General features: G+C 55.9%; 2 protein-coding genes across 7 annotated transcripts in view; one reads left to right on the top strand and one right to left on the bottom strand.

Moving 5' to 3' along the window:
* Nucleotides 1-8,813, top strand: part of ABR (ABR activator of RhoGEF and GTPase) — a 37,401-nt gene extending 28,588 nt beyond the window's left edge. For all 5 annotated transcript variants that reach the window (XM_033077950.2, XM_033077952.2, XM_033077951.2 and 2 more), the window contains 7 exons: nucleotides 3,105-3,164; nucleotides 3,258-3,367; nucleotides 3,610-3,749; nucleotides 4,213-4,347; nucleotides 4,590-4,695; nucleotides 6,197-6,344; nucleotides 6,478-8,813. In XM_033077950.2, coding sequence (XP_032933841.1) covers nucleotides 3,105-3,164; nucleotides 3,258-3,367; nucleotides 3,610-3,749; nucleotides 4,213-4,347; nucleotides 4,590-4,695; nucleotides 6,197-6,344; nucleotides 6,478-6,567 — 789 coding nt within the window. In that variant the 3' untranslated portion in view covers nucleotides 6,568-8,813. The remainder of the gene's footprint in view (nucleotides 1-3,104; nucleotides 3,165-3,257; nucleotides 3,368-3,609; nucleotides 3,750-4,212; nucleotides 4,348-4,589; nucleotides 4,696-6,196; nucleotides 6,345-6,477) is intronic.
* Nucleotides 8,814-9,924: 1,111 nt separating this feature from the next.
* TIMM22 (translocase of inner mitochondrial membrane 22) lies at nucleotides 9,925-13,427 on the bottom strand. Of its 2 annotated transcripts, XM_033077956.1 has the most exons (4): nucleotides 13,154-13,427; nucleotides 12,613-12,809; nucleotides 11,540-11,612; nucleotides 9,925-10,514 (listed from the first exon to the last, which is right to left on the bottom strand). In XM_033077956.1, the coding sequence occupies exons 1-4, from the start codon at nucleotides 13,377-13,379 to the stop codon at nucleotides 10,438-10,440; spliced, it is 573 nt and encodes a 190-aa protein (XP_032933847.1). In that variant the 5' UTR covers nucleotides 13,380-13,427; the 3' UTR covers nucleotides 9,925-10,437. The 2 variants fall into 2 exon arrangements, with proteins under 2 accessions (XP_032933847.1, XP_032933846.1); XM_033077955.2 differs by lacking the exon at nucleotides 9,925-10,514 and having other exon boundaries at nucleotides 10,526-11,612; nucleotides 13,154-13,407.
* Nucleotides 13,428-13,541: the final 114 nt, after the last annotated feature.

Genomic DNA, 13,541 nt, shown 5'->3' with positions numbered 1-13,541 from the left:
CTGCTGCTCCTTGGGTCACTCTCACTCAGGGCTGTGAATTGCTGCTTTTTTACTGTTTTTTTGGGGAGCTGTGCTTTCCCACTGGCAGTGTTTGCTGGTGTAGAGACTGCTCTGTCCCATGGCACTGGAGGGCTCAGGGATTGTCTGGAGCTGCTGGCATGGAGGTCTGGTGAGGGATCTGCTTGCCAGGGCAGCAGGGGAGGCCAGGCTGGGGAATGTGTGGGTGCCACGCTGATGGGAAGCAATGCTGGCTGCAGCAGCTCCTCTGGGATGCTGCTCCCCAGGGCCCTGGCAGAGATGACCTCGCAGACTGAGTCACCGGTTTGCTCCCGATTGCTTCACCCAAGGCTGACAGCTGGGTGACCTCATGGGCCTGAGATGTGAGAAGGGACATGCCCAGCCTGACAGACCCTGCTCCACCACAGCATCCAAGTGTTTGGGGCCCTGGGGAGCCCCCGTGAGGATTTGGAGCCCTACCAGCTCCTCACCTTGGAGCTCTGGACACTCAACCCTGCCTGGGTCTGTCACAGTGCCACGACCTGGACGTGTCTTGAAGACAAAATTCCAGGATGTGGCCTCATCACCTCAAGTCTGGAGTTGTGCCATGGACAAGACAAGCAGTAGGAGGGGAGGGTCAGTGCCAGCAGGACCTCCCCAGAACACAGAAAGCGCTGCAGAACTGCCAGGATGTTCACTGCCTGCTCCTCCACAGCCCGGGGCCTTGTCCTACAAGCAAACAGCTTTGGATAATTTGGGAAGCCAGGATGATGGCACATCCCTGTGGCAACAAACAGAGGGTGTTTCACCTGACCATGGATGAGAGCTGCACCACAGTGAATGCTGACCTGGCGTGGATACCACCATGGCTGAGAGTTCCTGAGATGCAGGAGGGAGCAGCCTGGAGACGTGCTGGTGACCTGGCTGAGATGTTTCCCCAGGCACAGGGTGCTGTTTGAAGCCATCGATTTTCCAAAGAGGAGCTGACATCTCATCCTGCACAATGCTGGCTCCGAGGCTGTTCCCCAGGGCTCCTAGCCCAGGAATTCCCCACTGCCCTGAGATGTCCCTGCATCCTGCTGGAGCAGGGCAGCTCCCTTCAGAGGAGAAGGAGATGGTGGTGGGAGCTGGGTCAGGGTGTTTGCCAGCGCTGTGTGGGCAGGAGCTGTCTGTGGCTCTGTGGGTGGATGCTCCTGTCCATCCTCCCACGCCTGGAGACAGCTTTGCTTAAACTGGGGAGTGGCAGTGTCGTGTGCTGCTGCTGCTGCTGCACAGGGTGCTGGCCAGGAGGGTCAGAGAGCACCAGGGCCAGGCCACAGGTGCTGTCCCAGTGGTGCACAGGGACCTACCCTAGCTGTGAGTGGGCTCAGGCCCTCAGAACTAACCCAAATTTGGGCTCTGCTGACTATTCTGAGATGATTCTGCCCATGCAGGGGGAAGGGGCTGCAGGGAAGTGATGTGCTCATGGTAGGGTCTGCAGCACTGGCAGCAGCCAACCTGGCTTTTATTAAAGCTTTCTTCAGAGCTCTGCTAAAGCCCTTCCAGATGTGAGCTGCCAGGGCCATCAGAGCCAGAGGGACCCGAGGGATGGGGAAGGGGAAGGCGTGTATGGTGGCTGCAGTTAAAATCACATTGCAGAGCAGGGAGGCTCCTGACCTGGCTGGGGGATTAAGGGGCTTCACTGCCATGACAGGGACAGGGATGTGTGGGGAAAAGGGTGAAAGTCCCTGGGACAGTGGCATTGGCCACGGTGGCTGCATGGCACAGGGATGCAGTGCTGGGAGGAGCACAGAGGAGCTGGAGCAGCAGAGCTGGGCTTGGCTGTGGTCTGGCTGCAGTCTCGTGATCCCAGTGTCCAGACCTGCTGCAGGGTCCCATGGGAGCCCAGGGCAGCTGCAGCCTTCCTTCTCCTCCTGCTGCTGTCCAGTAGCCGCAGGGCTGGCACGGAGGAAGCAGCGTGGCACTCGCTGGGCTCTTCCATGTGCTGGGCTGGAGCACCAGGGAGGGCTCTGTCAGGAGCCATCCTGGGCCATGCTGGAGACAGCAGCATTTCTGCCTTTCTGGAAACCAGTTTTCCCATGGCTGAGGAGTTCACAGCACTGGGCATGTGGCAGTGCCACTGTGTTGGAACTGTGGCAAGAGCCAGGGCAGCTCAAGCCTTAGGACTGTGGGGTCTTGGTGTGCAAGAAGGAACATAAGGGATCCCACAGTGCCCCCCCATCATGCCCTGCAGTGACTTTATGGGCAGGGGAACAGCAGCTCTGTGGTGGAGCAGCAGCTCTGGACATCTTTACACTTGCCCAGAGCATCTCCTGAGCCAGCAGCTGCAGGAGGCTCCTGTGTCCTTGCAGAGTGACCCCATGTGCCTGGTGTAAGTGTGGCCTGACAGCTGCGTGTCCCCAGCCCTGGGAGCCCCCACCAGCTCCCATATCCCATCCCCTTCCCCAAGGGGACATTAGTGCCGGGCTGCCCGCCCCGTGCATTACAGGGATCGATGGGGCTGGATCAATACCACCAGCTGGGGACCAAAAAGCCCCAAAAGGCAACTGCACCCACCTCTGCCCTGCCCTGGGGCCCGGATCCCACCACAGCACGTGCCAGGGCCTTGGGAATGCCAGCACCTCTCACTGCACCCGGGCGCCGGGGCAGCGTCACCGAGTCCCCCGCTAGCCCCAGAGCCAGAAATAGCAGAGCCTGTCATTCCCAGGGGTTATAAATAGCCTTGGCTATGGGGAGATGTTGTTTTTCTGCATGGAAAACGCTGCCCTAGTTCTGTTTCATCAATCTGCCGCCAGAAATAGTCGTAATTTCTTGGAAGTTTCTTGCTTCTCGGGTGTGGGTTAAAGCACTGCCTTGCAGGGACTCTGGGGAGAGGCAGGACAGGGGGGCTGAGCCCACCTGGCTTCAGGGCACAGCCAGAGGGACCCCAGACCCCAGAGAGGAACCTCTCCATCCTCTGGTCACGAGCAGCATGTTGCCCAGGAGCAGCATGTCCTGTTTCCTACACCATGTGCAGATTGGGCTTTGGAGGCCACCAGGCTGGGATGACAGCAGGGCTGGCACGAGGCTGTGTCCCCACAGAACTCACAGACCATCTCTCCCCACAGCTGGACCCACAGGCCGTGCAGACGAAAAACTGGCACATGGATGTGATTGAGATGAACGGGGTAAGTGGGGCTGGGGGACCCACAGCCCCTCGCTGGGAATGCAGCCCCTTCTTGCCTTCAGGCCAGCCAGGACTCACCCCCTGTCTCCCACAGATCAAGGTGGAGTTCTCCATGAAGTTCACAAGCAGGGACATGAGCTTGAAGAGGACCCCATCCAAAAAGCAGACTGGTGTCTTCGGGGTCAAAATCAGCGTTGTGACAAAGTAAATGCAGGGCTGTGGGGGCTGATCTGCTCTGGTCCCTGGGGTTGCACTGTGTCCCCTTGCTCCTACCAACACTGGGCAGCTCGGTCTTTGCTCTCTGCTGGGGACTTTCCTGTTCCCTTTGCCATTCCCATCCTTCCCTCCTGCATGCCCATCCTGCCCTGGCCCGGCTTTGCAGGGCTGGGCTGGCTGCCCTGGGTTCCCCTGGGAATCTTTGCTGACAGCTCTGCTTCCCGAGCCAGGCGCGAGCGCTCCAAGGTGCCTTACATCGTGCGCCAGTGCATCGAGGAGGTGGAGAAGAGGGGCATCGAGGAGGTCGGCATCTACAGGATCTCTGGAGTTGCCACTGACATTCAGGCGTTGAAAGCTGTCTTTGATGCCAGTGAGTGTGCTGGGGGAGCTTGGAGTTCCAATGGGAGGGTTCACAGGCACTGAGACCCCCCCAGCCCTCTGCAAGCCCAGGGTTTGGTTATTGCACTGCACGTGTGCCAGGTGTGCCACTCTGCACAGGAAGGGGCTGGGGGTGAGGAGGGACAAAAACACCCAGAGATCACAGCCCTGTTTGTGCCTCTGAGCTGCCGCCACTCCTGGCTGGCTCCTGGGAGACACTGAGTCAGGGAAACGTTGCAAATGGATTTGGAAATCGTTCTGTGTCCTGTTGCCCAGCCAGGCGGGAACCACTCGGCTTTTCCCAGCCTCAGCCTGGCTAATGGGGCTGTGAACCCAGCAGTGCTGTCCCTGCCCTCCAGCTGGCAGCCTGTCTGCATAGCTGGAGTGACACAGAGGGTGGAGACCCGGAGGGGAAGGAGGGCAGGAGGCCTCACATGTGGGTGCTCTCTGGACAGATAACAAGGACATCCTGGTGATGCTGAGTGACATGGACATCAATGCCATCGCTGGCACGCTGAAACTGTACTTCCGTGAGCTGCCCGAGCCCCTCCTCACTGACAGACTCTACCCCGCCTTCATGGAGGGGATCGGTAAGGGCTCGGGGGGGAAGGGGGTGATGCACAGATCTGCCTCTGTCTGGCACTCCTTGCTCTGGGATGGGAGAGTCCCACGGCCCACCAGGTCCTGGCTGGTTTTGCTGGCTCCAGGCCAGCTCAGGGCTCGTGGTGCTGTCCCCAGTGCTCACACACTGGCTGCTGGGAGGCATCTGGCTGTGGTGGGTCCTGCTGCTGACCCAGACCCTGTCCTGAGCCCTCTCCCTCTTTGCCTGCAGCCCTCTCAGATCCTGCTGCCAAGGAGAACTGCATGATGCACCTTCTCCGCTCGCTGCCTGACCCCAACCTCATCACCTTCCTCTTCCTGCTGGAGCACTTGAAAAGGTAAAGGGGCTCAGGGGCTGCCTGGGGTGGGTGGGAGGTGCAGGATGGGTCTGCCTCACTGCTTTGCTGTGGGGATGGGACATGAACAGAGTTAGAGCTGCTGTTTGATTCCTGTGGTGCCTGCATGGCTGCAGACTGGTCCCAGACTGGAGGCAGATGGTGCTGTGCTGGTGCAGAGCAGGGCAGCAGCCAGGGCCAGCAGCAGCAGCTTGGGGCAGGCATGGAGTGGTCCTTTCCCAGCCTGTCCAAGAGGGTAGAGCTCCAATTGTGTTCCTCCTGCCCCATCTCTCGGGCTCTGGCATATTCCCCAGGCTGCAGCTTGTTCAGACCCTTCTCTGATATCAGTGTTGGCTTTCAGCATTTTCTCTCCTTGGGGTGTGCTGTGCCTGGCCAGTGATCCAGGTCAGCTCTGCAGGGAGCACATGGCCTCTGGAAACATGGAACACTTGGCTGCTGCAGCGGTGTGCAGCTGGTTGGATGAGCTCTGCAGGGAGCAGCTGGCCTCAGCACAGGACAGGAATCAGTTGGGAGCTCTGCAGTGTCCCCCTTAGCAGGAAGACAGCTCTGTGTCCCTTCCCACCAGTCCAGCAGTAGCCCTTTGCAAAACAAGGTGCAACAATCCTGTCACCTGTCAGCAGTGGGTGGCCAGGAACCAAGGATAATCAGCTCCGTGGAAATGTCCCAGAACTGCAGGTGACCTTATGTCACCTGTCCCAGGGTGAGTGCAGCAGTTTGAAAGGCTTTGTCTTGACCCAGATGAGGTGCATCCAAACCTGGGGACTCAGGGATTGGCCCAAAACCCATGGAAGGGACAGGGCTGTGGAAAGGCAGCAGAGCAGAACACCAAGCCAGGCCAGAGCTTGGGACTGGGGCTCACCACTCATGTTACTTGCATCATGAAGGTTGGTTTTTTTTTTAATGTTCCTCTGGTTTGGCTAAAAGCAAACAGAAAAAGTGATTGATGCTGGGGGATGGAGAAGGAAAAATCCATTTCCATCCTGAGAACCGGGCACAGCCAGTTCCCACATCTGCTCCCCTGGCCGGGGCTCAAGCGAGCAGCCTGTGCCGGGGAGCACAGCTGCCTCCTAACATGGCAATGTTGTGGTCCTGCTTCCCTCCGTGCTGGCAGGGCTCCCACAGGGCTGTCGGGGCAGGGAGCCTCGAGGGGAGTGGGTGCAGGGGGCACGGGCTGGTGCAGAGCTCCCTGTGCCCTGCAGGCTTGGGGAGGCCCCGCAGTGCATTAAGGCAGGGCTTGGTTGCTGCCACATCACACCCGGGGCTCCCGGCCAGGCCCGGCGGCTCCGGCAGAGGCCGTGAAGGGGGCAGAGCTCCCTGCCCTGCACCTGGCTTTTCCAAGGGCTACAAAGGGCAGTGGGAAGCTGGAGGTGTCCCACTGCTGCTGGGAGAAGGGAAAGCAGCCCTCTGGCTCTGCATCACCCCATGGCTCCCCACTCCTGAGCATCGTTAGGGGCTGACACTGCCTCTCTTCCCGACCCCACAGGGTGGCTGAAAAGGAGCCAATCAACAAAATGTCTCTCCACAATCTGGCCACGGTCTTTGGGCCAACACTGCTGAGACCCTCAGAGGGCGAGAGCAAGGCACACCTCACCTTGGCCTCTGACATCTGGTCCCACGATGTGATGGCCCAGGTAAGAGCTGGGTACTGGAGGGGTTCACCTGCCTGTCTGGGTAGATTCGTTACTTTTTGCTGGATGGGACAAGCTGGGAGGTGGCAGCTCTTCCCCTTTCTGTAGTAACACCTCCACCTTTTATCTTCTACAGGTCCAGGTCCTTCTCTACTACCTGCAGCACCCTCCCATCTCCTTCACCGAGCTCAAACGCAACACACTTTACTTCTCCACGGACGTGTAGCTTGCAGGCAGAAGGCACCAGCTGCAAACACTCCAGCTCCCTGCTGGGGGACAGGACTGGATCACAGCCCCCAAGGGAGACCAGCCCAGACCCAGGACGGTGCTGCCTGCAGCTCCTGTACAATCATGCTTCAGTGGCCCTGTCCCACAGGTGCCAGGCCCTCTCTGTAAAGTAATCGTGTCTTATGTCCTTTCTTGTGTTCAAGGATTGTTTTTATGTATATTTGCTCAACAGAAGAGGTAGTGACTGACAAGGGCTGTGGACACAGGCTTCCCCCTTGGCTAGTTTTCTCCTGGACTCCTTTTCGCCTGCTCACTCCTACCAGGCACCCCTTGCCTGAAGCCTGCAGTGCCCACGAGTGCCTGTTTGCTGCCCAGCTCCCTGCCCACGCCTGCATGTGCAGCACTGGCTGGCTCCAAGGCTGGCAGCTCAGGGGCCTCCCTCCCCAGTGATGATGACAACCAGCCCTGCTTTGGCTTCGCTGCCTGCGCAAACGTTGGACCCTGTGCCTGGATCCTGCTCCGGCCCGAGCAAACCTGTGACCACGACAGCAGAGGAGCAGGGTGCTGCTTCCTGCCTGCCACGGCTCTCCTGGGTGTTTTCAGGCCAGTCCCCTCCTCAGCCCCAGCCCTGTGCTGCTTCCTGTGTGTGTGTGGTGTGGTGGTTCCTCCCCTCGCTGGATTTCACCTCTGAGTAGCGTTATGGGGTAACCCCTCACATGAGGCTGGAGCCAGAGGTGCTGTGCTGCTCTTGATCCACAGCAGGCTGAAGGGATGGCCAGCCAGGCAGGTTTGCTTTCTGCACCACGGGCTGACCCCACATCTGCTCTGGCACTGATGTGGTCCCAAATTTCCCCAGTTTGGAAATTTGGTGGGGAACAGGGTACCTGCTGTACAGTTCTGTCTCTGCCCTAGCGAGGCATTCACTTCCCTGCCAGCCCAGCACTGCCATGAGCACTGCATGCACCCCATGGCACAGCCTGCCAGGGCACCAGCGTTCCTCCCATGGCCATGGGGACAAGGAAATGTTTTTTTCCCCCCTCCTTGGCCTTCCCTGCTGCACTGGGCACATGGCAGCACATGGCCCTGCCTCGGTGGCAGCCTGGTTGCCAGAGGCAAGTGCTGTGCAGCAGCTGGATGGTCACCCAGCCTGGGAACCAGCACAGAAGGATGGGAGGAGGAAAGCCTTCATGGCCCTCGTGACTGAAGGCAGAAATGCTTTGTTCTGTCTTTCTCCCAGAGCGGTTGCTGCTGGGTTAGCTGTGCCCAGCCAGCTCAGGTCTGTTTGTTAGTGGCTCCAGTTCTTGACCCCTCCCAGGCTGATGGCAGGAGTTGTCAGGCCATGTCCCAAGGCAGGACAGGCTGCCCGAGTGCCCGGCTCCCGGGATGTCCCCCACATTCCCATGTAGGTATTGGTACCTGTTGGGACACAAAACCTTTGGCTCTGTGAGCTGAGTCCATGTTCCTGTGGGAAAAGCCCCCCCCACCTCCCCGACTGTGCTGGCCCTGTGCTCTCCTGTGCCAAATGGAGATGGATGAGAAGTGACCAAGCGTGTCCCTCACAGCAGCGTTGCCTTTACCCTCCCAACCAATGGACTGTTCCAGGTAGAGCCCAGCCACTGATGCACCAGGTATGTCCTCAGCCACCTCCCTGGGGAAGGCAGCACTGCCAGCCCTGCACCAGCAAAGCAACCAAGGAGGGGAGGTCTCAGTCCCCCTCCAAAGGGCTCACACTCCAGACCCTGCTCCTCTTGACTACCAGCTCAACAGAAGGGAAACAGCATTGCAGAAATAACCAGGCGTCTGTCTTGGCCCTGGACCCAGTAAGGAGGCCGAGCTTTAGATCTGACTGCACAACGGATCCCTGTGTGTGTCTGATTTGTTACATGTGTCCAAGTCTCTGTCCACCACACTGTCATTCCAGATGGAGACTCTGTACAGCCAAATCTCCCCCTGACAGTGGCTGGAGGCCCGGTCCCCACAGCCCAGCACCACAGGCTGTGGCTGTCCCCAAGACTGGCTTTTGCTTGTCCCTACAGGAAGGAAAAGAGGGGGGTGGACTCTTGCAGCTACAGGTAGAATAGAACTGTTAATTAATATTTGACTTTCAAAAGTTGTTAAGGATATATTTTTGTTTGTGTTCTGTTTCGATTTCTGTAGATTATAAACTTTAAATGGCTGTAAAACCTCGTGAGGAGAAAAAAAATGTTAATAAAAATGCAAAGCCCCGATATTTGCACAAAAGAAGCCCTGTGGTGTTGCTGTTTGCACTAACTGATCACCTTGGCATCACAGCTTCTTTCTGTCATGGAATTCTTGCTAGCTGCACTTCAAGCCAGTGGTATAAGCACAGGCATTGTGCCAGACAATCTTTGAAGAGACTTCTTATGGTTTGGGCTACATCCTTGCATTTTGGAGGAAAAAAACCTGGACTGTCTGGAGCCAGCCTGTTTAATCAGCCTAGAATTACTCAAGCTTAAAATTCAGCTGACTTGCACAGCTTCTGGCCTGAGGATACTGAACAGGCACAGCAAGGGACATCAGGAGATCTGGAAACCTCATCTGATAGATCACATGGTGCTGTCTCCCCACTTCTTTCCATGTGGGAATGGGAGCCAGTGTGCCTCCAAACTGACCACCATAACAGCCAAAACACACTGCTGGTATTGCTCTTCCAGGTAAACAAGGGCTGTCACTGTTCTGGGATGTCAAACTGTGGATGCAAAGGAGGGGAAGTGGGTGGGAGAATCCTCAGTTGTGTGCACTGCATCTGAAATGCCTCTGCCTTGAAAAGATGAGAGGGAGTGTTTGCCTTTATGGAGTGGCTCAATGAAGGTTAAAAATGACCTTCTGAGGTCTGAGAACAGCAGGAGGGCAGATAGGACAAAGAGGCAGCAGTTCCTTGAGTTAACAAACAGATGTTTTGATTTCAGCACCCCTGCTGGGCAGAAATAACACCTGTGTAACACTGGGGCACTTGGAGGTGGCAGAGGGACATGACGGGAAGCAGGCTGTGTGCTGAGTGAGTGCCCAGTTATCTGTCAAACACTGATTTATTCTCACAACTCTGCTTTCTAAGTCTCACTATCAAACTGCTGGAACTAATGGGGTGAGCCTGGGGCAGTTAGAGCAGTAGCAAGATTCTACTCCCACAGTGAGGTTAAATCAGGCTAGCCAAGTGGCTACAGAGAATTATACTTCAGCAACAACCTCTTTTTTTCCCTTAAACTGTTTTGTTCATCTGCCAGCAACCACACAGCTTAAAGGCTAAGGATTCCTTTCTGCTTTTCCCTTTAAAACATGGTAAAGAAATCTGGCACTCATCTCTGTACTTGAAATAAGACAAGTTGTACAGATGGTGGTTTGACTTCAGATGGTATTTTAAGAAAAGCCTGGAACAAACTTATTTCTCCACAGGATCTTACCTCTCCCCAACAGTGTAGCAAGCTGCAAACTGGTGACTGTTAAAACCCTTGCAGCACCTTCAGATATGCGGTAACCTAAATCGGTGCACTTCTCTTCGAAGATTGTCCTCCTGCCTTCTTCTGATGCTAGCAACAGTCTTAATCAAAATCAGCCCCAAAGGATGGAAAGAGCTCAGAGTCCAGGCATGTTTCCTGGAAACTGGCAGTCAGCTGATCTGTCCTGGAGATGCTGCTCTGTGCCTGGCTCCATCCTCCTCCACTGCCGGCAGCAGCTCGCCAGGGCGCGCAGCCAGGTTGCTGTTAGTCACTCAGACAGCGGCCAGCACCGCCCCGCTCGCACTGGCCAGGACTCCAGAGGCAGTGGGAAGGTAAGCCTGGTGGTTGTGCCGTGATGCAGGCTCTCAGCAGCAGCACTGGAACAGGGAGTGCTCCCGAGGAGCCGGCTGTTACCGGAGGTAATAATCGACTGCAGCGGAGAAAGCGGCGAATCCTCCGCAGCCGATCACCCCGGCCTTCAGCCCAGCTGCAAGGAAAGGTGGGAAACCATGAGACAGAGTAGGAAAAATATTCTTCCTCCAGTATCTTGTGCAGGCTCAAAGAGCTCACACGGGCAGGAACTTGGCAGTGCCCTCCCAGGGGACAGTGGCACTGCCTGATGCACAACCCCTCGGGGCCAGCAGGATTTGCTGAGCCCTCAGGCTCACCCAGAGAACCCTCCAGTGGTTCCCTCCACTGCTGATTTCACTGTGCTCTTCTCTGAGCCCTGCAGGAGGCTTGGTGGGACTAGGGAGGGATAGGAAGAGCAGGCACTGCTCTGACAGCTCTAAGAGGATTAGGTCGAGGACAGACACAACTTAACAAGCTCAATTAGAAGCACTTTCAAGAGCTTTCTTTCCATTTATGCTCCATAAAACAGGACAGGTTTTTTTCTTAAGGAGAGTGGAAGAAGTTTGATGTTTCTGATGAGCAGAGCAGCTCTCTCCTACTTGGGGATTTTCCCAGATGTTACCACTAAAGGAAAGTCCCCACTAGTGCTGCTGGACTAAAACCCCACTGCTTCTCATTCACGTGTAAGTAGAATTGTCTGTTGGAACTGATACATGAGAAAGGAGAAAAGCATTTTTACACATGGTACAAAAGAAGAGAGTAGAGTTCTTTAGCTCTAATTTCAAAGGAGAGTAGCAGAGACAGTGAAATGGTAGATGTGCAGAGCTCAGTTAACACAAGAGCTTCTGAGTTGCTCTGTATGTATTTCTGGCTCTCTCCCATGACACCACAGAAGAATGTGGACAGCCACCACCATCTCCTGATCTTTCTTTGAAGTGAATTTTGTTGATTTTCCTCTGTGACCAACCCTTCCTCATCCACACTTATTCTTAGAGCTGACAGTTCTGCCAGTCCAGAGCACATTCTCACACTGGCATCACCACAACCCCGTGCAGAGAGGTTTGTAGTGTGTGTGTTGCACTAAGAACATTGTGTGCTGCATAACCAAATTCAATCTTATCACAGTTATCACAGAAACAGCTCCCAGCAGGCACCACCAACCTCTGAAGCCGATGGCTCCTCCCGTGATGCAGCCACTGATAACGCTGTTCTTCCAGTCTGACTTCCCACGATACTGTGGCATTAAAATCAGAGTCAACAAGTAAATATGGAATAAACACTCTGTGCTCACAGCAAGAAAGATTAAACGACCTTCCATCTCCTTCTGAGCTGAGGATGTTCTTCCCTCTGCTCTCAGCAGATGGCCCTGCACTCCCAAACTTGCAGGGCTGGGAAGGGAGGAAGGAGCAGGTAACTGGGAGAGGTAAGACAGATCCGTGTGGTGCAATGCAGTGCTGTGGGAAGGACCCTCAGGTGAGCCAGCCCAGCCCCCAGAACACAGCCCTGAGTTTAAAAGTGCAAGAACTACATGAGAGCAGCCCTGAGCCTGGCCATGCAGCTGGTCCTTGGCACAGGTGAGAGTCACAGCACCTGCTGACAAAGATGGACTGTCTCCATAGCCAGGACATGCTGGGTTTTCACCACTGCAGAGATCTCTTTGTTCTGCTCTATTGTGCAAGCAGATACACTTTTCTTCTAGATGAGTTAAGAAGTAATTGTGCCTTTCAATTAAAAGGCAGGAGTCAAAATCACAACAGGGTAATTTTCCTGTTTAAAAAAGCAGATGATAGATTTACCACTGAGCTGCACAAGGTCATTTCTGGCTGTAGCAGCCAGATGAAAACCAGCCTGTTACTCAAGAACTTTCATCAAATGATCCCTTTCTGCACATGGAATTTTTAGACACTCAAATTACCATGTTGCAACTCACAGATTGTCATTTTACACAAGCACTTGTAGCTAGGGTTTTAAGAAGTAATGTTTATGCTTGCCAATACATTCAGGCTTTAAATTGAAAAGGACTTTGCTATTGCAAAAGAGTTCCTCATTCTGTCAGAGAACAGCAGCTCTGAAGACAGATCTCAAAGCTGAAAAGTTTTGCTGGCCAAGGAAGAACAAAGCAACTTATTCCATTGCCCTGTTGCAAGGAGGATATGTGTACTTATTTGGATCTAGTAAAAGATTTTAAAGAGTACCAGAAAACATTTCTTAATGGCTGAGAGGCTCCTACTCACAGATTCTACCACACATTCCGTGCAGGAGAACATGGCACCCACGATGGCGAAGTTCTTGGCGTAGGAGATGCCTCGCTGCCCCATGTCCTTGAGCACCTCTTTGGCAGTGGGTGTGCGATAGGGATCCTTGGGATCAAACCCCACGTTGGTGTCAATGCCAGCTGTGAAGATACCGAACGCACCTCCCAGAACAAATCCTGCAAAAGATAAACAGAACGGAATGAACTCGGCTGGGATGGAGCAGCACATTCCCCGCAGGCAATGAAGCGGCTCCGCTCCCGCTGAGTGTGAGCGCTGCACTGTGACAGGGAAAGGAATCTCTGGGTACTGACACAGCCTGTGCTGTGCTGAGGAAGGCCATGAGCACCTGTGCCTCTCCAAGGAATGCAGAGAGAGATCCCTCCCTGGGACATTTGACTGGAGGAGGTTAGGAGGAAAATCAAACACGGGGGAGCAGCCTCTTCTCCATCCCCCCATCCCAACGCCACGGGACCCCCGAACGACCCCACAGCCGCCTGCCCCGTCCTTGCAGCCGCCGCACCTCCCACGCAAGCCAGCGCCGCCTTGAAGGGGCAGCTCTCCATGACCCGCTCCACCATCTTCTGCTCCTCGCTCTTGGGCGGGCAGGGGATTCCGCCGAGGGCGGCGGGGTCCCACACGCGGGGCTGCCGCTTGTCGCCCACGAGGTGCTGCAGCAGGAGGCTGTACTGCAGCGGCGGCGGCGGCGGCGCCGGCTCTCCCGGGGCTGAGGGCGGCGAGGCCGCCATGATGTCCCTGCACACCCACGGGCGCTGGGCGCCGCTTCCCGGCCCGCTCGAGCCGCGCGGCGGGGGCGCACGGGAGTTGTAGTTCCGCAGAGGGGAGAAGCCGGCTGCGCACCGCCGCGCTTTGACTACATCTCCCAGTGTGCCCCGCGCCGACGCCTCCGG

This window comes from Catharus ustulatus, chromosome 22 (assembly GCF_009819885.2).
Source record: "Catharus ustulatus isolate bCatUst1 chromosome 22, bCatUst1.pri.v2, whole genome shotgun sequence".
Taxonomy (NCBI): domain Eukaryota; kingdom Metazoa; phylum Chordata; class Aves; order Passeriformes; family Turdidae; genus Catharus; species Catharus ustulatus.
Note: the sequence above shows the minus strand (reverse complement) of the source record. Positions and strands in the feature narration are given on the sequence as shown.

Excerpts from the sequence above, each read along its gene's own strand:
- TIMM22 (XM_033077955.2), bottom strand. The coding sequence starts at position 13,379 with ATGGCGGCCTCGCCGCCCTCAGCCCCGGGAGAGCCGGCGCCGCCGCCG. Across the intron at positions 12,810-13,153 it reads GGCGCTGGCTTGCGTGGGAG|GATTTGTTCTGGGAGGTGCG; the intron begins GTGCGGCGGCTG and ends TATCTTTTGCAG. Across the intron at positions 11,613-12,612 it reads CGGAATGTGTGGTAGAATCT|TATCGTGGGAAGTCAGACTG; the intron begins GTGAGTAGGAGC and ends TTAATGCCACAG.